The sequence below is a fragment of the Pangasianodon hypophthalmus genome, chromosome 9 (genome assembly GCF_027358585.1).
Source record: "Pangasianodon hypophthalmus isolate fPanHyp1 chromosome 9, fPanHyp1.pri, whole genome shotgun sequence".
NCBI classification, from domain to species: Eukaryota; Metazoa; Chordata; class Actinopteri; order Siluriformes; family Pangasiidae; genus Pangasianodon; species Pangasianodon hypophthalmus.
The window spans coordinates 2,620,370-2,642,624 of NC_069718.1; the positions used below are offsets into that span (position 1 = coordinate 2,620,370).

The 22,255-nt window shown below is 38.9% G+C and overlaps 1 protein-coding gene across 7 annotated transcripts; it reads left to right on the forward strand.

Moving 5' to 3' along the window:
• Positions 1-1,972: 1,972 nt before the first annotated feature.
• LOC128317069 (CD276 antigen homolog) lies at positions 1,973-18,491 on the forward strand. 7 transcript variants are annotated; one of them, XM_053237193.1, is made up of 6 exons: positions 2,013-2,097; positions 11,641-11,697; positions 12,541-12,628; positions 12,736-13,092; positions 13,854-13,901; positions 16,823-18,491. In XM_053237193.1, exons 1-6 carry the CDS (start codon positions 2,068-2,070, stop codon positions 16,912-16,914), a joined length of 672 nt encoding a protein of 223 aa, XP_053093168.1. In that variant the 5' UTR covers positions 2,013-2,067; the 3' UTR covers positions 16,915-18,491. The 7 variants fall into 7 exon arrangements, with proteins under 7 accessions (XP_053093171.1, XP_053093168.1, XP_053093167.1 ...); XM_053237192.1 differs by lacking the exon at positions 2,013-2,097 and adding an exon at positions 6,035-6,320; XM_053237197.1 differs by lacking the exons at positions 2,013-2,097; positions 16,823-18,491 and adding exons at positions 6,036-6,320; positions 16,358-16,781.
• Positions 18,492-22,255: the final 3,764 nt, after the last annotated feature.

Here is a 22,255-nt window from a genome sequence, read left to right on the forward strand (position 1 = left end):
TTTGTGACCTTTCACATTAACCCAATAATTCATTCTCAATTTGTACCTACGGAGGTATAAAGGAGCTTCCCTGACTTCTACCTGCAACACTGGAATTGAAGATGTTCTAAAAGCACCACAGCATATTCTTAAGGCTTGAGTCTGTACTTCTTCTAGCTTTTTAATTATAGCTGCAGGTGGAAATCCATAAATTATACTTCCATAGTTCAAACTTGATCTGATTAATGTACAGTATATTCTTTTCAGTGACAATCTACAAGCTCCTGATAAACAACGTAGAATATTTATACGTTTTATACTTCTCAATCAGCTTTCTGGCGTATATTCCAAATGTCAGTCTAGGTTCTATCCATACACCAAGATATTTTACTTTTGAAACTTGTTCCAATACCTGTTTATATAATTTCAATTTAACCTCTGGTACATTTTTTCTTTTTGTGAAACATATGACTTGGGTTTTAGCCACTGATAATGTGAAACTCCATTTATTTGCCTATTTCTCTACTTCATCAATTGCTTTCTGTAAACTCTGTGACACATACGTTATATTACGTCCTCTTTTCCATATTGCCCCATTGTCTGCATAAAGTGACCTTCCTGTGTCTCTGTTAATATTATCAAAAAAAAAATCATTATCATGATATTAAATAGTACTGGACTACATACACTCCCTTGAGGAGTTCCAGTGTCTATCTTGTAAATCTTAGAATACTCTCCTCCTACTCTCACTTGTACTGTTCTTTCAAGAAGAAAATCCTTAATCCACTTACACAGCTTTCCTCCAATTCCCATATTTTTAAGTTTTATTAGAAGCCCCTCTTTCCATTGCATTAACCACTAGTTTATGCTTTCTCAGTGTCGAAAAGAAGTCCTGATGGCCTTCTCCACTGCCCTCACCACTCTGGACAGCACCTTCTGGTTCTTGGCTGTGGTGCCTCCGAACCAGGTGGTGATGCTCCCGGTGAGAAGACTCTCCACTTCCCCAGTGAAGAAAGCCTTCATCACCCTGTGAGAGACCTGGAACCTGGCCAGATGCTGTAGATGGTAGAGACGCTGGTGCGCCCTTGAATGAAATAAATTCAATTTCTCCGATAATCAAACTATTCTGATTTATTCTTTCTTGATCCGAGACTTTCCCAATCTGCTCCTGTGTTTTTGTCTCTCCTTGCATCTGCTCCCTTTGTTTTACTTTTTGCACTGCCTCAGCATACGTCAAGCTCTCTGACACTCTAAAGTTTTGAACTTTCACAGCATTCTTCTGAGCAACGCATCCTCCAAATCCAACACTATGCTCACTACCACAATTAGAGCATTTTGCCTTCATTCCTTCGTCAGATTTACCATATTCATGGTTGCCTCTACATCTTGCACACTGTTGTGTACCTCTACACACCGTACTGACATGTCCATATTTCTGACACTTAAAACATCTAAGTGGTGGAGGTACATATGGTCTTACTGTATAATTTACCTAGCCTATTTTTACTCTATCTGGCATTTTTCTTCATCAAAATGTATAATTACCGATGGACTATCCATCCTTTCTTTGTTTCTTACACACTGTAGTCACTTTACTCTAATTTACCTTACCCCCTTCAATAAAGTTTTTGATTTTATCAGCAGGTAAATCTGTAGGTATTCCAGTAATTACTCCTCTTACCCAAGATTTCCTATTCAGCAGAGTGCATGAAACCATATGTCCAATCATTGATTTTAGACACTTATCAAATTTCCATCTCTCAAAGTCCTTACACTATCTATTTCTCCTAATGATTTTTTCAAAGCTTTAGTCAGCTTGATAGGGTTTATCATCATGCCAGGATCAGTACATTTCAGCATGACCTTAAATTCCTCTTTATTTTTCCTACCCGGATGATGTGCCTTATCACTGTCTGTACCTGATCTTTACGTCACTTTCTGCCATCAGTGCTCCAGTCACATGAAAACATTTGCACTTGTTCGGTAAAAGGTGTCATTATTCTTGGGCTGAGTTCTTTTGCGTTTTCAACCATAACGCGCATGCGCACAAACACTTCCGTTACACTGTTGCTCACTGCATGACCGAGCATGGGCTCTTCTTCTTCTTCTTCTTCTAAGGTAAGACTTGATGGTATTTATATTGTAACACTGAATATCAGTATTAACTCTTTAGTAGGATTAAAATGTGAGAAGTGATTAGAGTTAAAGTGAGGTGTGAGATGTGAGATGTGTTGATGGCTTTCATCAGGACTCGTGGTTTTATGAGAATGAGGACCTGTTGTGAAGGGGCTTTGATCTATTTTTAGAAAATAGAAAAAAAAATAGTTTCCGGTATGACTGTTTTGTACTTTATCATACATCCCTGATTCTGGGGGGAAAATATATATATGTTCAGAACCAACGGAAACGCACATCTCTCCATGGAGGTACTGAAACCCCTGAAACTGAGAGAATGCCACGTTATTCAGTCGCTCTTTAACATTAACTCCATGCATCAGCACTAGTAATCTCACATGATGTGGATCATTCTGATATCTGCAGTCGCTCTTCTGCCTTCATGCTTCTATGAGCTGCACCATACACGATGGCGTTACTGCTGCGGTTAAAGCATCTGCAGCTTCCTGTCTGTGAAGCGCACGAAGAGACTATTCACTATTCACACATTGTTGATATCAAAATGCACTGTCTCTATGTTAATTAAGCCGTTTTGGGAAGGAGCTTTGTTCTCTCACCTACTCTGGAGTGGAAGCTGGGCAGAGCACATTTCTTACAGTGATGTTCCGCGCTCGTGCACAGAGTTTGCGCCTGTTGCGTCTGATTGCTGCTGCAGTTTCACTGTCTGTAACTGCAGCCCATGACTGCTTTCCATATCACAATCCAAACCTTTAACTGTTATACACTGTAGTTACAGATGCATGACATCACTGGATGTGTCTATGCGCAGAGAATGCATGATGTGATGATGATGATGATGATGATGATATGATTATATATTTAAAAACATGCTGTGGATAAACAAACTAGGATGGTGTCATTCACATGCACATTCACAGGGTAAGTGAGTTAGTGTCAGTAGAACATGCAGTAACTGTTACACACATCAGAAAACAAACCTAGAAATAAGGAGTGATTGGAAAAGTGCAAATCTTACTGTATAATGAAAATAAGGACCAATTTTCATTAACACAATGAAAAACACAAGAATTTCCCTCATGGGATCAATAAAGTATATCTATCTATCTATCTATCTTATTGGCAACATTCCAGTTTTCCAGTCCTAGTGGATTTCTGCACTACACAGCAGATTACAAAGCTCTTCATGGGAGTGTTAGATGGAGCCAGAAAAACACAAAACACCTGATCATTTTTGTGCTTCTCTTTTTACACACATTTGTAAACACCATCTAACAACTTTAAATTGGAAGCATTTGCATTACACAAGTGCACTAGATTTTAATTCAGAACATTTTTACCCCTGGAAGCAGGAACACTGCAGCTGAAATGATTTTCTGGGTCATTTGTAAAGTTTACTTAGCATTGAAATAGTATTTAAAAGTATTAATTAATCAACATATTCAGTTGCCATTTTTCTTAAATATTATATCATTGTACACTGATCAGCCATAACATTATGACCACTGACAGGTGAAGTGAATAATATTTATTATCTCGTTACAATAGCACCTGTCAAGGGTTGAGATATATTAGGCAGCAAGTGACCAGTCGGTTCTCGAAGTTGATGTGTTGGAAACAGGAAAAATGGGCAAGCGTAATAATTAGAGAGACTTTGACAACGGCCAAATTGTGATGGCTAGACGACTGGGTCAAAGTATCTTTAAAACAGCAGGCCTTGTGGGGTGTTCCCGGTATGTAGTGGTTAGTACCTACAAAAAGTGGTCCAAGGAAGGACAACCGGTGAACTAGCGACAGGGTCATGGGCTCCCAAGGCTCACTGATGCGCGTGGGGAGTGAAGGCCCATCTGGTCTGATCCTACAGAAGAGCTACTGTAGCACAAATTGCTGAAAAGTTAAAGCTGGCTGTGATAGAAAGGTGTCAGAACACACAGTGCAGTGCAGCTTGCTGTGTATGGGGCTGTGTAGCCACAGACCTGTCAGAGTGCCCATGCTGACCCTGTCCACTGCCAAAAGTGCCTACAATGGACAGGTGAGCATCAGAACTGGACCATGGAGCAATGGAAGAAGGTGGAGGCAGTGTGATGCTCTGGGCAATGTTCTGCTGGGAAACTTTGCGTCCTGGTATTCATGTGGATGTTATTTTGACACGTACCACCTACCTAAACATTGTTGCAGACCAGGTACACCCCTTCATGGCAACGGTATTCCCTAATGGAAGTGACCTCTTTCAGCAGGATAATGCTCCCTGCCACACTGTAAAAATTGTTGAGGAATGGTTCGAGGAACATGACAAAGAGTTCAAGGTGTTGACTTGGCCTCCAAATTCCCCAGATCTCAATCCAATCGAACATCTGTAGGGTGTGCTGGCCATCAAGTCCGATCCATGGAGGCCCCACCTCGCAACTTACAGGACTTAAAGGATCTGCTGTTAACGTCTTAGTGCCAGTTACCACAGCACACCTTCAGGGATCTAGTGGAGTCCATGCCTCGACGGGTCAGAGCTGTTTTGGCAGCAAAAGAGGGACAAACACAATATTAGGCACGTGGTCATAATGTTATGGCTGATCAGTGTATATGCATATGAACATTCATAATGATACAGCATCAATTATTTGGATGGGTTACATAAAGAAATGTGATAACAGTGCTAACTTTAACAGCATCACATGAAAAAGTCAATAAGCAGAGATTTAAAGAAGTTTGGTATTTCTTGATGTTTCCTTGTGAGATTTGAGGCTTTTTAAAAAAGGTACTATTTTTCAGAAGTGTCCCACTTCAGCATTATTCACCCTGTTTCATTCAGCTTTAAATGCTCCAGTTCTTTTTTTTAAACATTTACAGTGGTTAATATAATAAACAAGAAGAATAAAGAGGGTTACAGTAAAAGAAATTCTGAAATGAACTAAAGCATATTCTATTAATTTAGAAGTGGTACACCATAAAAGAGTCTTACAAGCAATTGGATTATTGAATTATTAAGAGTCTGATTTCAAGGAATCACTAAAAAAAATTCTAGCTAATACAGAAGTTTGGGGATAAATTCCTTTTTACAAAATTTGAAAAGTCAATCCAAAACACTTTGCAATAAACACAGTTCCAAACTAAGTGGTGACCTGTTTCTGGAAAGCGATGACAAAAGGAACAATTGGGTGAAATAGTGTTATTAAACTTTGCTAGTTTATAATTTACAGGGTAACAGTTATCAATAATCTTAAAAGAGACTTAAGAGAAGAAAGTTTTTGTGAAGAAGCCAGAATTCTTTCCATTGTCATGAATTAAATGCATCCTCCATGTCTTACCATGTCACTGAAGTAAAACATTGCAGTTACTTAGAGAAGCTGCTGTGGTAATGATGTGATTCATTCTGAAACAGTGACAGAAGCAGCACAAATCGAGGGGTAGGAAAGCGTGATACTGCGCATGCGCGGTAATGAAAGGGCGGAAGAGATCAGACCTGACTGAAGATGATTAAATGGTAATTATAAAGACTGATATGCGAGCTATATAGGGTCAATGTTTCCTCTTTAATTACAGCACTTACTGAAATAAACTGAGATAAATGACTTCTAGGGATTTAAAATGTATATCCTGAATGTATTTATTTCTGTAAAGCTGCTCTGTGACAATGTCCATTGTTAAAAGCGGTATACAAATAATAATAATAATAATAATAATAATTCTAATTATATAATAATAATATTATATAATAATATATTATATTATATAATATATATAATAATAATAATAATAATTATTATTATTATTATTATTATTATTATTATTAATAATAATAATAAAGACGCGATGAATGCAGCTGTGTAGGACCAGGACCGGCTCAGTGGAGAGGCGTGTGTGAGCGTCACAGTGTGACGCTGTTTAGCGCCTCGACGGCGTGCATCAGGTTGCCACACTGTTGCCAGATTGTGTGTAAATCTGTAACTTTCAATCCGCCTCGCTAGACTTTCTCTTTGAAGTTCTCTTCAGTTCTGTGTATTATAGTCATGTCGTGTTTGACGTCTTTGTTCCGTTTGTAAAGACGATAAAGTTCTCTCTAACGGTGTGCGTTTTGGGCTGCTGTTTGTGGCTAAAACAATTGTAAATAACCTGGCAACCAATCGGGGCGGATTCCAGACAGATACCAGTGGCAGTGTGTTACAGCGGAGGGTGAGAGGATGTGCAGAGATATCTGTCTTGCTGTTCTAAAGGTAATTCGTGTTTTGTTTTCTTTTTTTAACGAAAGTGTAAGACTTTTCGGTTTGTTGTGTGGTTTTATTCCTGTGTTTACATTTACTAGAAGCGAAGACACCTTTTCGTATATTGTTTGAACTGAGATGAGAAGTTAAGCTAAGCTAAGCTAACATCTCTCACAGACTGACGTTCATTTATTTATATTTACAGTTTACGGGTTTTTTTTCGGTTATTCTGTCAAATATCCTATAACAAGCTTTGTTCCAAAGTTTCCATAAAATTCGATCATTTTCGAGAGTTAAAAGTTTTCCAGCCAACTAGCTCTGGGCAACTGCGGTGTGTTTTGTCCAAAACGCCTCTCCGTGTGTGGAGGAGACCCGCTGGTGGGAATCTCTTTAATCCCCAGCGATTCATAAAGCTCGCTCAGTGTTCATGACATGAAGGACGTGCCCTGATCAGTCAGGATCTTATTCAGGATCTCGACTCGGGAGATAAACACGGAAGAGAGTTTTCTCAAAAGTATGTGTGGAGATGTTGCGGAGATGTTGCGGCGCTACCTATAGGCGGAGCAATTGCCTAGCTCAGTGGTTCCCAACCTGGGGTCTGTGCCCCCTGAGGGGGGCGCCAGAGGTCACAGGAGGGTCACGGGAGGGTCGCGGGAGCTGAAATGATTTGAGGTCAAATAAAGATGCATAACATGTTCCACTAATAGTTTTATATAAAAATATATTTTTGTACATTTTTAAAAAATCATGTTCTTGCAATAAGGCAGTCAAAAAACAATCATCTCTTATATAAAATATTATTAACGTTTCTCTTTTACCCTAGCCAGTTGCGTTCACGTTGCAAGCTGGTGTATTCATGTCAAAAATGTCATTAAAACTTGAGATTATTTATTAACTATTTATTTATTTTAACTATATACTGTATACGTGTACATGTGTGAGTAGCATTAAAATATATATATATATACATATACATACGAGGGTTGGGGGGGCTCAGATTGTCATATATATATATGGGGGGGCCCAAGGGAAAAAAGTTGGGAACCACTGGCCTAGGGCCAGGGACTTGGAGGTGGGGCCTCCATTACCGTAACAAACCTATACACTCATTCACCAATCAAGATGGGAAGCGTAAGACCAGGCTTTTTGTCCATAGGATATAAAATAACTGTCACTCAGCTGAAGTGGAACCACCAGTTAATGCATGAAGAGACTGTGTACAGTGATGAACAAAATCCAGCTCTTCTGCACACTGCCTGATGGCACCGAAACAAATGCTAGCACAAAGCGATGCCCTCATGGAATCTGACCTAATGGCCCGAGGTCCATACCAGTTCTTTGGAAGGGATCATGATTAATGGTCATTGGCGCTTTTGGGGATTTCATGAGGTTTTGTTACTCAGTTTGTTGATTAGAGGCTGCTGAGCAGTCGTAGCTTTTTTTTTGTATAAAAAGAAATGTGCATAAAATCCAACAAAATCACTGTGAAATGTCTGAATTCTTAGGAATTTCTTTATTCATATTTATAATATTCCAGAGTGAAAACTTTCTGTGAAGTTTGAAGAAGATTTATTAAAAATAATAAATGCTAATAAGCAACCTGAATATGTAGCTGTCACTGCCTTCTTCAGTGAAACTGAGCTAGCTAGTGGACCTGATTTTGGAAAAGCCTTTTGATGATCTTACTGATTGTTACATGTCCCTTTTTATGTCTAGGGATTTTGAGGCAGTAACATGAGGAAGAGAGGTGACACTTGATGGGAAAGGAGGGACACAGGCAAAAACCTTTTAGAAAAAAAAAACTTATTTTACTGTGCACTGTCACAGGTAGATATTACAGTATGTACCCAGGGGTTCAATACAAAGGTAGTAGGGGAAAAGAAAACTATATACAAGTAAAGATGTGTAAGGACTATACAAAAACTATTAAAAAAAAAATAGCCAGGAATATATATACACAATACCCAACCAGGTGACACAGGTGGACTCACAGACGGTCCCAAATAAAAGAACAAAAAAGAAACTAACTCCTAACCTGTCTAGCCAAAGCTAACTGGAACAAAAGTACAGCGGGTGGCACACGTCTCTAACCTGATGCCTCTAGACAGAGTAGTGTTCCTATCATGATAATGTAAAGACACGGGCAGAACTAACCGTCCACACAGAGGGGAAAACAGAACCGACTAGAGAATAATACTTAATACTTTCTCTAGGAGCAAAGCAAGACTACACCATGAACAACAACTCCCAAAATCCTCCCCTCCTCCACTTTTATAGCAAGAGCTCCACTTCCTTTGGCGGAAACCACAACTTAGTTCTAGTCACTAGTCACTGACTGAGGCACCAGCTATAAGTGAATCAGGGAAAGGAGAGAAAACAAAGAGGAAGGAAAAAAAAAGGTAACAGTACGTGGCAAAAGCAACAGATGAAACTAATAACAGAACACACACACAATGAGAGAGAGAGAATTTTTTTTTTCTAATCTTCAGCGGTCCAGTTTGGGTGAGGTTGTGCTCATGAGAGCCTCAGATTCCTGTTCTTGGCTGACAGGAGAGGAACCCAGTGTGGTCTTCTGCTGTTGTAGCATTCTGAGACTGTGATTATTTGAGTCACTATAGACTTCCTGTCAGCTCAGACCAGTCTGTCATTCTCCTCTGATCTCTCTCCTCACCAAGGTGTTTCAGCCTGCAGACCCTCCACACACAGGATGTTTTTTTGGTTTTTTATTGCCACTCACTGGATGGTTTTTTTTTTTCCTTAATTGCACCGTTCTGTGAGTTCTAGAGATTGTTGTGTGTGAAAATCCCAGGAGATCAGCAATTATAGTCAATCTGTCACCAACCATCATGCCATGATCAAAATCACTGAGATCACACTTTTTCCCCGTTCTGATGGTTGATGTGAGCGTTACCTGAAGCCGATGGCCCGTACCTGCATGATTTTCTGCACTTAGATACACTTTAATAACAGACACCTGGGAAAAACACTGGCCACCACTGACTGACTAACTCCAGCTCAGCAAACATTTTAGTGTTAATGTTAGGGAACATCATCAAAGTGCAGGAAAAAAAGAAAACTGAAGTGTTTGACATTACCAACCAGCTGATTTCAGTTCATTTAAATGTTATTTGTACAGTGTTTTTAACAATAGACATTGTCACAAAACATCTTTACAGAAATCTGATTGTAGATTTAGATCCTACCCAGATAGCAAAGGGACGTTATTTAACATTGAATCACCGTCAGTCAGATAACATAGACGTGTTAAATCAGTGTTGATTTCTGATGATCTGATTCACTGCCACAATACACACACTGCTCACTGTTGAATCAACTGCATTTAGTCCATTATCAAAACACTGAATTATAATCTAATAAATCTGCTAAACTGAACCACTAAACTGAATTCTAGGTGACTCTTAATGTGGACACTTCCATGCGTTCTGTTGCAGTACTGTGTTAAAATTGCTTTGCTTTGTTTGTTTGTTTGCTTCATTGCTTACTTGTCATGGTCAAGGTCTTTTCTTTTTCTCTCTAACACACACACACACACACACACACACGCACATCTGGTAAATAATTTGCTCAGCTTTGTATTCTTGTCTTGTTATGGTTATTAATTCTAACTTCTAAATTCTTATAGTTTTTCCATTGCACATGGCTCTCTTAGTTTCTAATCTGTGATTGTGTCGTTCAGCTTCTGTGATTTAGTTTTTGTCCATAAGGCCTGACGTTGCCTCTCTGTTATAGTAGCTAGTTTTGCGTTTTATCAGCCTTGCTTGTTTCTGGTTGGAGCAGTTGTAGATTGTCATGGTGTAGGCATTAAGTCCCAACAATGGTTCAAACCCCGGGGCTCCACTACCCAGTTCACTCCTGCATGTAGAGCAATGCATGTAGTGCTTGTGGTCCTGTTTTGTGTGTTTTTAAGTGTACAGGTTCCCCAGAAGGGGTTTGTTCTAATCTGTTAGATGGGATTCACCAGCATGCAGTGCGTCTCTGCTTTAAAGATAGCTTCCTCTCATTTGTTTAAATTGCTTGACACACAACACACACACCACTCAATCTTCACTCCAGACAACATCCCGACATTACTGACTACTGATATGAGCCGTCTAATGCTATAGTTTTGCGTTCTGTATTAAACGTAGTCTTTGGCAATAGCAAACTCCACCTGCTGCCTCCCTCTTGTTGTGGTCCAGGCGGAGAGCGTAACAGTGAGCTATAGATTTTTCTGACAGAAATCCTTTTGCTATAATGTGTTGATGCTAAATGTGTTCCTATTGTGGGAATACAAAGAGCTATTCTTTCTCAACATGTATAGTTTCTGCCACTCTTGTTCCTTTATTTATAAGTCAAATGAACCAAGATACTGTAACTATCACCTTTTTGTAACTGTTGCTCCTTTCATATCCTTTGAACTGGGTACCATTGTTTGTGTTCCTCAATACCTGAATGTACCCCCACAGGTGTGGATTTTTCTTTGTTTCTATGATAATGAACTGTCTGAGTAGGATAGTTATGTTGATTGAATTAAGACCAGTGAAACGGGGCGGGTGCCCAGAACTGTCTACTTCATTTGCATGCTTAGGATCGCCACCCTAGTGCTTTGCCTTCATCTCTAGGCACTGCCCCTAAATGTATATAATCTACAGTGTATCACTGCCTTAGTCAGACTTGATGACTGCAGCGACCGACCAGCTTGTTCTCAGTAAAGAATCCTGCTGAAGAGAACCCAAGTCTCCTGGTCTTCACTCAAAAAGTTTTGAACACTATTAAACGGTTCTCCTCAGGGCTGGATATTCTGACGTATTTGATGCTGCTGAAACTGGTGGTGATTTACAGTGACATGACTTCGGCCATCTTGCCTTGAATGCAAACCTTTGTGTTTAATATGTTTGTTAAAATATAATATTATATTATATAATTAGATAATATTTGTTTGTTGTAGAAAATGTGCACACAATGAGGGCACAATGGACATCATGACCTCTTTTTCTTAATTTCTTACACTGGGGGAAAACGTGCATCTCGGCACCTGCTGTTTTTACTGTATGCATATTCTACTGAATATTCCTAAAGATGGCAATTCTCCAATTAGAAACGCTCATTTTAAACAGGTGGAGTAGTTCATATGTATCTGGAGCATATTTTAATTTGTAAATATTGTATTAAAAAAACCTTCAAGATATATACACTGTACCAATCATTGCCAATATACATCCAGTGAACTGTATTTCTACATAAATTCAGCAAAAGTCAACAAGAACTGTGAACAGAAAACTTAAATAGCTGTGTGCTGTTTATTTTATACAGAATTTTTTCTAATCTGCAGAAGGGTACCAATAATTCTGGAGTTCATAAAGGGAAAAAAAGAAAAAGAGGAAGCAAGGTAAATGACATTTCTCTGGAAAATTTGCAGCAGTTTCTCAGACTGTATTTACAGTCTATACAGTATATACAGTTTGAGAGTAAAAGTGAAAATGTTTGGAAGGTGTTATGAGCCAGCATGATGGAGCTGTGGTTTAAACAGTTGTAGAGAAACGTGAACAACACAGACTTTATTTATTATCATTATTTATCATCATATACAGAACGCCATCACAGCGCTAGCTTGTTGTTTTGGGGGGTGATGTATCCTACAGGCCTACAGTATTAAGTAGGAGAGATATTTTTCTGTTTATTTTCATTTTTATTATATCATTATTGTTATGTTTTACCTTAAAACAGTTGTATGTTGTAGAGAAAATAAATACACTTATTATTACTATTAACTGTATTTGATTATTCAGACTATAAGATTAAATAAATTAGCTGTAAATGTTGAACCTAATTAGAACCTCAAACAGGTTTTATAGCATACAGGTACAGTGGTGTACATATAGAGCCCTTATACATTTCCTTCAATTAAATTTTATCTGTGTTTGATGGTCAAGGATATTTGATGTGTGATTGCTATAGGAAAGACTCGTTGGAGAAGATGATACTGATTAGCATGCTGCAGCTGTCACGCCAATGTAGATTTTTTTCTTCCAATAATATTTTTATAAGTATATTGATGTATTAGCTGCAGTGGAAATGGTGGTGATTTACAATCATATGACTTTAGCTTTATTATTGGAATCTGAAATTAAATATTATATAGTATAAATAAAAAAATTACTGAGAAACTATTAATAAATACCAAGAAGCACTCTATTACCTGTTGATATTCAAACATTTTTCCTTGTTTTAGGAAATTTCCACACACTCCTCCAGACAGTATCAGGGCATCATGACCTCCGTTTTTTCCATTTGCATCGTATTGGGCACCATGTGTGTGAGTAAGTAACTTTTTGTTATAAAACAGATGAAACATTAAGGCTATTAACATAAGATCACTGGCTAAAAGGTGCTGAAAGTAATCTAGATTTTAATTTTCCCATCTCAGGCCTCCTCTCTGCAGAAGCTGAGATCACTGTATCTGGCCAAGTGGGGTCTACACCTGTCCTGCCGTGTGAACTGCAGAGTGTAGGCACTGAAACACCGTATATTTGGTGGATCACTGAATCTAAGACTGTGTTTGAGCGATTGGGTGAGGAGAGCTATCAGGGTGAGGGATATGAGGGCCGTGTGGACGTCCCTGAGGAAGAGCTGCGTAAGGGGAACTGTTCCTTGGTGTTGCGCAATCTGACACTTACTGATGCAGGTGTCTACACGAGCTACCAGATAGTGAGACGCACCAAGAGATCTGCCTCTGTCATTCCAAAAACAGACGAGATCAGCCGTGTTAATCTCTCAGTCCAGGGTAAGTGAGTTAGTCTCTGTAGAACACACACTGACCGTTACACACATCAGAAAACAAACCTAGAAATAAGGAATGATTGGAAAAGTGCAAATCTTACTGTATAATGAAAAAATAAGGAAAAATTTAGTGGCAACATCCCAGTTTTCCAATCCTAGTGGATTTCTGCACTGCACAGCAGATTACAAAGCTCTTCATGGGAGTGTTAGATGGAGCCAGAAAAACACAGAACACCTGATCATTTTTGTGCTTCTCTTTTTACACACATTTGTAAACACCATCTAACAACTTTAAATTGGAAGCATGTGCATTACACAAGTGCACTAGATTTTAATTCAGAACATTTTTACCCCTGGAAGCAGGAACACTGCAGCTGAAATGAATTTCTGGGTCATTTGTAAAGTTTACTTAGCATTGAAATAGTATTTAAAAGTATTAATTAATCAACATATTCAGTTGACATTATTCTTAAATATTATATCATTATATATTATATGGTTAAAAGATAAAAGTTATAGTATTACTAATGTGAAACATTGCAAAGATCAGACAGAATCTTGTTCATTTTTGTGGAGAGATGAAGTTAATAAAGGGTGTGTTTAAAAAAAGTAATGGAGTAAAATAAAGTAATGGAGTAAATTATTAGTGAGTCTGACTTGCAGATAACCCACAGTGTAAATCACTTTACCATCAAGTGCACATACAGAAGATTTATGATTTATGATTGTGCCAGGATGATACAATAATGTTTTTTTTTCTTTTAGTTTCCCCTCTTAAAGAAACAAACAGAAATATTTCACCCGCTCCCACAGGTGAGTCAATATCAACCTTGTGTATTCCTTAGCTGCAAAACGGTTTTATTTTCTTGCATCATCAATAATTCAGTCTATTTCAGAATGTTAGAGGTGTGAGTAGGACTGTTTTTTTAAACCCTGCTTCCACTTGCTCCCTAAAGCCTAGTGCATTCATCTGCTCTTATCCAGATCTAAATCATCCTTCTATTTTTATCTATTTGTGTCGGAGGGCTGGGGCATGATTCCTGGTGATGCGCTGTATAAAAATTGAGGTTGAGGAATAGTTGAAATAAAAAGAGGAAAAAATAGTCTCCCCCTTAAATTTTAATACTTAAGTTTTTAGTTGATAAAGCATTATTTTTAATGCATTTGTCCATTTCATAGTGTCATATTAAAAGAAAACACAAGCTTTGCAGGTGTAGGGGCACCCGGCCTGTAGATAGTGTCTGGCATACAGGAAGAGAAGCCTATGTCTCTGTAAAAGATAACAGTTCTAGTATTACTAATGTGAAACATTGCAAAGATCAGAAGATCAGACAGAATCTTGTTCATTTTCGTGGAGAGGGGACGTTAAAGGGTGTGTTTAAATCAGTATTAGAGTGAAAAGTAAGACTGAGAAGGAAAACACTGTGCTACATTATTAGTGAGCCTGGCCTAGACATGTTCTTGGTCTACAGTTACAGAGATCAGTCTGTAATTTTCTCAGATGAGCATGGAGAAAAACACCGATCCAGATGGAAAGATATTCACAGAGAAGCTTCTGTAAAGTTGGAACACACCCTCCGGTCCCTCTTCTTAAAGATAGGGACCACCACCCCAGTCTGCCAATCCAGAGGCATTGTCCCCGACCTCTACATAATGATGAAAAGGCATGTCAGCCAGGACATCCCAACAACATCAGGAGCCTTCAGGAACTGAGGCGAAGCACCCTCCACAGGTCCCACAAGGGACATGGTCATATGCCTTCCAAGTCCACAAAACACATGTAGACTGGTTGGGCAAACTTCCCTGAGCCCTTAATGATCCTTTTAAGGGTGCTTCGGGAGTACGAGGTGCCGGACCTGTTATCACGGCCATTAGGGGCGAGAGTGTGGTCCGTATTAACAACATCAGGTCAGATTTGTCCCCTGTGCACGTTGAGCTCCACCAGGGCTGCCCTTTGTCACTGATTCTGTTGATGATCTTCATGGAAAGAATCTCTAGGCGGGGCAGAGGGTGTCTGGTTTGGTGACTTCAGGATCTCTTTGTTATGTGCGGATGATGTGGTCCTGTTGGCTTCATCGAGCAGTGACCTCCAGCATCCTCTGGGGCGGTTTGTAGCTGAGTGCGATGTGGCCGCGATGAGGGTCAGCACCTCCAAATCTGAGGCCATGGTTCTCAGCCAGAAAAGGGTGGGTTGTTCCCTGCAGGTCAGAAATGAGATACTGGCCCAAGCAGAGGAGTTTAAGTATCTCAGGATCTTGTTCATGAGTGAGGGAAGAGTGGAGCGGGAGAATGAGAGACAGATCAGTGCAGCATCAGCAGTCATATGGACATTGTCCTGGTCTGTCGTGGTGAAGAGACAGTTGAACCGAAAGGCAAAGCTTCAGTGTACCAATCAATCTACATCCCAACCCTCACCTATGGTCACGAGCTCTGGGTAGATACAAGCGGCGGAAAAGAGCTTCCTCCGCAGGGTGGCTGGGCTCAGCCTTAGAGATAGGGTGAGAAGCTTGGACATTCAGGGGAGCTGAAAGTAGAGTCACTGCTCCTCTGCATTGAGCCAGTTGAGGTGGTTCAGGCATCTGGCTAGGATGCCTCCTGGGTGCCTCCCTGTGGAGGTGTTTCGGGCATTTCCAGAAGACCGTGGGGCAGACCAAGGACTAGATGGAGAGATTATATCTCTCGTCTGGCCTGGGAGCGCCTGGGTATCCCTGTGGAGGAGCTGGAGGAGGTGGCTAGGGAGAGGGAGGTCTGAGCATCTCTGCTTAGACTGCTTCCCCTGTGACCCGGACCCAGATAAGCAGAAGAAGATGGATGGATGGTTGAAAGGAAGGAAGGATAAATATGTATCTTAGGTTTCCATGTTCAGTTGATTAAAACATTCAACATTATAAAAGTACAATAACTAAAGCTCAAGACACACTGTTTGTGTGATCCAGTCAGGCTCTTAGCAGCGTATAAGGAACCAAAAGCTGTGCATTAGAGTGGAACTAAGTTAAACATGGCTAAGCTGTTACTGGTGCAGGGAGCAAGTCTGAAACATGGGGCTTTTCTTATTCTGCTGTTTGCTTAGCCGCGCTGTCAGGGTCACACAGCTCTCTGTAGCTTTAGGTGTGTTTCTGAACACAACTTCTGTGTTTTACTACAGAATAAAAGAGGACATATACATACAGTGATTATGTTAAATTACAGATTTATAAACAGTTTGCATAAATTAAATGCAGTCAGTCATCGATGTTGTCCGTTAAGTCCTTTAACTTTCTCTGCTCTAGAGGAGCTGTATCACGGCTGACCCCAACATCTCAGTAACCTCAACTATGGTAGAACATTTCACTGTACTGTATTTGTATAACAGGCTGTTGTAATATGACAACTGACAACTATTACAGGTGCACATTTTATTTTTATTATTATTGCTAAAGTACAAGCTTGGAGAAGGACTACAGGGCCATTTGTAACATGACCTCTATGCATACTATGTAAAATAAAGCATTGCATTCAAAGCTTGCAAAGCAGTTGGACTCTTATTTACATGTACACATTTATGAATACAGTTTCTGCACACATACAGCTTGCTGACAAAAGAAAAAAGAACCGTCATAAAAGTCTGGGCCAGCATGATCTACCAGTATATCTTCAGTGCTCCTTAGTATTGAATCTACAAGTCTCTGGAACTATACTGGAGCAGTGTGTGTGTGTTCTAGTTAACTAAATAAAACACATCTGTATCTCTCCAGGTGATGCAGGAATGAAGATTCCTCACCCACTGATCATGGTCTTGACCCTCATCTCACGTTTACTCCTCCAGCTCGTCTATGAAGAAACATGAGTGTGACCTACAGCTTTGCACAGGACTCTGTGTTTCAATCCCACACCTACCGAAAAAAAAGCTGCTTTTAAATTACACACGGCAATTCTGTGGTGCTGACCAATCAGGACTCAGGAGGCATAACTAAGGGTTTCTGTGTTCTAGCAGATATTATAGCAGTATTTGTTAGGAAGGTTAATGTCTCCTGTCAGAAGGTTACAGCCAGTAGCTGACTGGACTAAAAATATTATTTATTAAGCATTAAAGCACAATTTGCACTGCTGTTATGGTAAAATAGTGAGTGATGTGAAGCGAGTTGCCAATGATTACAATGTTTGCAAGTTTACAATTTTTTAAAAAATCTCTCCTTATGGCAAACTTCACCATATCAATGATTACACGTTTTTTAATCCGTTAATGTGGAGCATCTGCCATACAAGGCCCTGTGAATGAGCTGTTACTATAGAAACGATATGTATTACAGTGAGGAAGTATCAAAGTACAAGTATAAAATTAGTGTAACAGTATGAAATAGTGATTTTTATTTTTCCCCATATGCTGCCTGTGTCTCCCTAAACAATATTTCCTATGTATGTCTTTAATTTCTCCTTGTTCTTGTTTCTATACAAGTAGTGACAATCCTGACAGACACCTCTCATGTTTACTTGGGGACCAGGTGAAAGAGGGTGTCCTGTGTGAGTCTTGTCTGCAAGTGAAGTGAAGTGTACTGTAGTGTGCACACACCTTCAACACCAAACAACTGATCACAACGATTCAAGTCATGTAGGGTGGAATGGTCAGCGATTCAGACATACTGAAGGTCCTGTCGTGTGCACTCAGCATTAGTGTGACTGGACTTTGTTTCAGAATTGTACTTGAGCAGGATTTTGTTCCGGACAAACCAGTTTGTTCTTCTCATAGTGTGCCGTATCAAACGATTTCCACTTATCTGCACTTTACTCTGGGTTAAGCTGGTTTTACAATGTGCAGTTATAGCAGCCCTTTATAATTATTATAATTGTCACATTATATATAGAGATGAGCCCAAAAACATTTTATCAGAATAACAGTCTGTGCGATAAGACTGTGTGTGTTCTTCATGACAGGTTATATGATGAAGATCCTAGCGCTACGATTTAAAAATTACTATGTTCTGATATACTGGGATGCGCTGTGATGCAGCACAGGTTAGAAGCTCTTTAACTGGAAAGCAAGAAATAGTTTCATGTTGTCTTATTAATAAATAAACTGTGTAATCCTAAGAAGTCCTCTTATTGGCGGATGTTAGGTGTGTCGTAGCAGGGCTCACACTGAGACTTTAATCAAAACTTTGTTGTCAGCTGTCTTTGGTCCTAGTGATGCTAAATCTGCACCAGTGAGCATGTCACATTATGCATTGTAAGAGCACGGCTCTCTACTCCTGACCAAAGTTTCTCCTTTACAGTGTGCGATGTGACAGCAAAACTGGGCTGAAAATGGTACAGCGTAAAGCTGGATTTACACTAAATGGAGCTGATCTACACTGAACAATGTCACATGTTATGAAACTTCAGTGTTCACCTTTATAAAACAGAAATGCAATAAACTTTTATCATAAACACTGATCTCCAGTCATTTTGTTATAGCAACACGTCATAATGTCTTATGAAGCTTTCTAATTTTGATAAACACATGCTTTTAGTCCTGATCCATAATCACTTATTGTTATAATAAATATCAAAATAAATCTATATTCCAAAATTGGTTTAATATTTCATTAGTTCCTCAACTGTTTGATTCAAAAGGCCACATATAGGGTGAATATTGGTAAAGTGGAACACTCCTGCATTTTGATGTGTATATAGTTCACTTATCTAAATTCCTTACTGAGTTCATTCTTAGAAAGTAAATAAATTCACTGAGGATCCTTTAATCGAGTAATCAAGCTCTGTGTCTGTGATGTCCTATAGGATTGTGAGAATCAATGGTAAGTGAAATGACCTAGCCATGTGACCCTTTTAAAGATGGTTCTCAGAGGAATTACTTTTTTTTTTTTAAATAAATGTCAAATGCTTAAAATAATGATTTTATTTTGATGATGAATTAGTACACTGTAAGACATTTCAAGTTGGTTAAACTTAGAAACAAAAGCTCATCTGCTGCCTTAAAAACGCGAGTAAACTCAACTTGAAGATAACCTTCATTTCACCTCAAAGTCAAGACAATGGATTACTTTAAGTTTTATTTTTTAAACTTATAAACTTGAGTTTGTCATGACAATTGGAGTTAAAGAGAAGAAATAAGTTCATGTAACTTAATGGTGCTATAGTTTTACAGTGACACACTACTAATGGATATATTCTTCTTGGCATCATAAAGCATAAGAGATGAGATGTATTTCAGAATCAAATGGTAAAAGAAAGAAAGACAGAGAGGAACATGAACAAAACACAGAAGAAAAGGGCAGTGAGCAGGAGAACTTCAGGGAAGTGGAGTGAGTGATGAGAGGAGTGGAGCTGTAGAAGGCAGGAAGAGAGAGGAAGATCACCACATTTTAGACACAGCGAGGGCATCAGATCATCCTACATATCTGTGCTGCATAAAAAGCTTTTTGTGATATTTTTATGCATATTATAAGCAAAATAAATGATAAATGAGTTCATGAAATTCCAAGCATTCTTTAGCGTAAAGAAATGTGATAAAAGTGCTAACTTTAACAGCATCAAAAGAAAAAGTCAATAAGCAGAGATTTAAAGAAGTTTGGTATTTCTTGATGTTTCCTTGTGAGATTTGAGGTTTTTTTTTAAAAAAAAGGTACTATTTTTCAGAAGTGTCCCACTTTAGCAGTATTCACCCCGTTTCATTCAGCTTTAAATGTTCCAGTTCTTTTTTTTTAAACATTTACAGTGGTAAATATAATAAACAAGAAGAATAAAGAGGGTTACAGTAAATGAAATTCTGAAATGAACTAAAGCATATTCTATTAATTTAGAAGTGGTACACCATAAAAGAGTCTTACAAGCAATTGGATTATTACGAGTCTGATTTGAAGGAATCACTAAAAAAATTCTAGCTAATACAGAAGTTTGGGGATAAATTCCTTTTTACAAAATTTGAAAAGTCAATCCAAAACACTTTGCAATAAACACAATTCCAAACTAAGTGGTGACCTGTTTCTGGAAAGCGATGACAAAAGGAACAATTGGGTGAAATACTGTTATTAAACTTTGCTAGTTTATAATTTACAGGGTAACAGTTATGAATAATCTTAAAAGAGACTTAAGAGAAGAAAGTTTGTGGTAATGATGTGATTCATTCTGAAACAGTGACAGAAGCAGCACAAATCGAGCGGTGGGAACGTGTGATACTGAAAGAGTGAAAGAGATCAGAAAGAGACTGCAGAAGAAGGATGTGGGTACAGAAACACACAGAGACACAGCGCCAGTTTGTTACAGCGGAGAGTAAGAAGGTGTACAGATTTCTTTCTTTCTGTTCTAAAGGTAATTCGTGTTTAGTTTTCTTTTTTTAACGGAAGTGTAAGACTTTTCGGTTTGTTGTGTGGTTTTATTCCTGTGTTTACATTTACTAGAAGCGAACAAACCTTTTTTGTTTGAAATGAGATGAGAAGTTAAGCTAAGCTAACATCTCTCACAGGCTGATGTTCATTTATTTATATTTACAGTTTATGGGGTTTTTTTTTTTGGTTATTCTATCAAATATCCTATATCCTATATATTTGTTCCAAAGTTTCCAGAAAATTTGATCATTTTCGAGAGTTAAAAGTTTTCCAGCCAACTAGCTCTGGGCAACTGCGGAAGTGTTGCGGAAGTGTTGTGATGATGTGGAGATGTTGTGGAGATGTTGTGGTGATGTTGTGGAGATGTTGTGGTGATGATGTGGTGATGTTGTGGAGATGTTGTGGTGATGTTGTGGAGATGTTGCAGAGATGTTGTGGTGATGTTGTGGAGATGTTGTGAAGATGTTGTGGAGATGTTGTGGTGATATTGTGGAGATGTTGCGGAAATGCACTGCTTCCGGGTATGGCGTTGTGTAGTCCACTAGCACTAACCATGACCATGATTAATGGTCATTGGCGCTTTTGGGGATTTCATGAGGTTTTGTTACACAGTTTGTTGATTAGAGGCTGCTGAGCAGTCGTAGCTTTTTTTTGTATAAAATGAAATGTGCATAAAATCCAACAAAATCACTGTGAAATGTCTGAATTCTTAGGAATTTCTTTAGGATTCATATTTATAATATTCCAGAGTGAAAACTTTCCATGAAGTTTGAAGAAGATTTATTTACAAAAAAAAAAAATGCTAATAAACAGCCTAAATGTAAGAATTGTAGGTCCATTAAAATATTATTGAAAATGATGTCCTAAGGATGAGAGGATGAGAATAAGTGTTAATTGACCCTGTAGCAGCAGAGAGAGTTTATGAACAACCTGAAGAGCTCCAAGTCTCATCAACAGCTTCACACTCATCACACTCTCTCTTTATTAATGTGTCTGTTAGACTGAATGGAGCTCAGGATTTAAACCTGATGGCACTCAACCTGTAACTCCTGGATCACAGCACTTCAATAGGATCAATAATACACTTACAATGAATACACTAATGCTGTGTGTTTACCCTAGGAAGTGTAACGCTGTATATACACACACCGATCACTTTATTAGGAACACCTGCACAGTCCTGCAGTTAATCAGCTGATCATGTAGCAGCAGAGCAATGCATAAAATCATGCAGATACAGGTCAAGAGCTTCAGCTCACATCAGGAAGGAAGGAAGAAAAAAAAGAATCAGTATGTGCCTTGCTGGCACAGAACACTTATAAGGAGAGACTGAGAATTAAACAGAAGGCCAAACCAACAGATGAAACTAATAAAACACAGAGAGAGAGAGAGAGAGAGAGATAGAGAATATTTTTTTTCTAATCTTCAGCGGTCTAGTTTGGGTGAGGTTGTGCTCATGATAGCCTCAGATTCCTGTTCCTGGCTGACAGGAGAGGAACCCAGTGTGGTCGTCTGCTTTTGTAGCTCATCCACATCAAAGATTGATGTGTTGTGCGTTCTGAGATGCTTTTCTGCTCATCACGGGTGTAAAGAGTGATTATTTGAGTTACTATAGACTTCCTGTCAGCTCAGACCAGTCTGGTCATTCTCCTCTCATCTCTCTCCTTTCAGCCTGCAGACGCTCCGCACACAGGATGTTTTTTGCTTTTTTTATTGCCAGTGTGAATTCTAGAGATTGTTGTGTGTGAAAATTCCAGGAGATCAGCAGTTATAGAAATACTCAAACTAGTCCATCTGTCACCACCCACCATGCCACGATCAAAATCACTGAGATCACACTTTTTCCCCGTTCTGATGGTTGATGTG

What these genes read in the sequence shown, in the direction of transcription:
- LOC128317069 (XM_053237192.1), top strand. Translation starts at nt 6,288, where the DNA reads ATGTGCAGAGATATCTGTCTTGCTGTTCTAAAG. An exon ending in TCTGTCTTGCTGTTCTAAAG is followed by an intron (nt 6,321 to 11,640) that starts GTAATTCGTGTT and finishes TCTAATCTGCAG; the next exon opens with AAGGGTACCAATAATTCTGG. An exon ending in TATTTCACCCGCTCCCACAG is followed by an intron (nt 13,902 to 16,822) that starts GTGAGTCAATAT and finishes GTATCTCTCCAG; the next exon opens with GTGATGCAGGAATGAAGATT.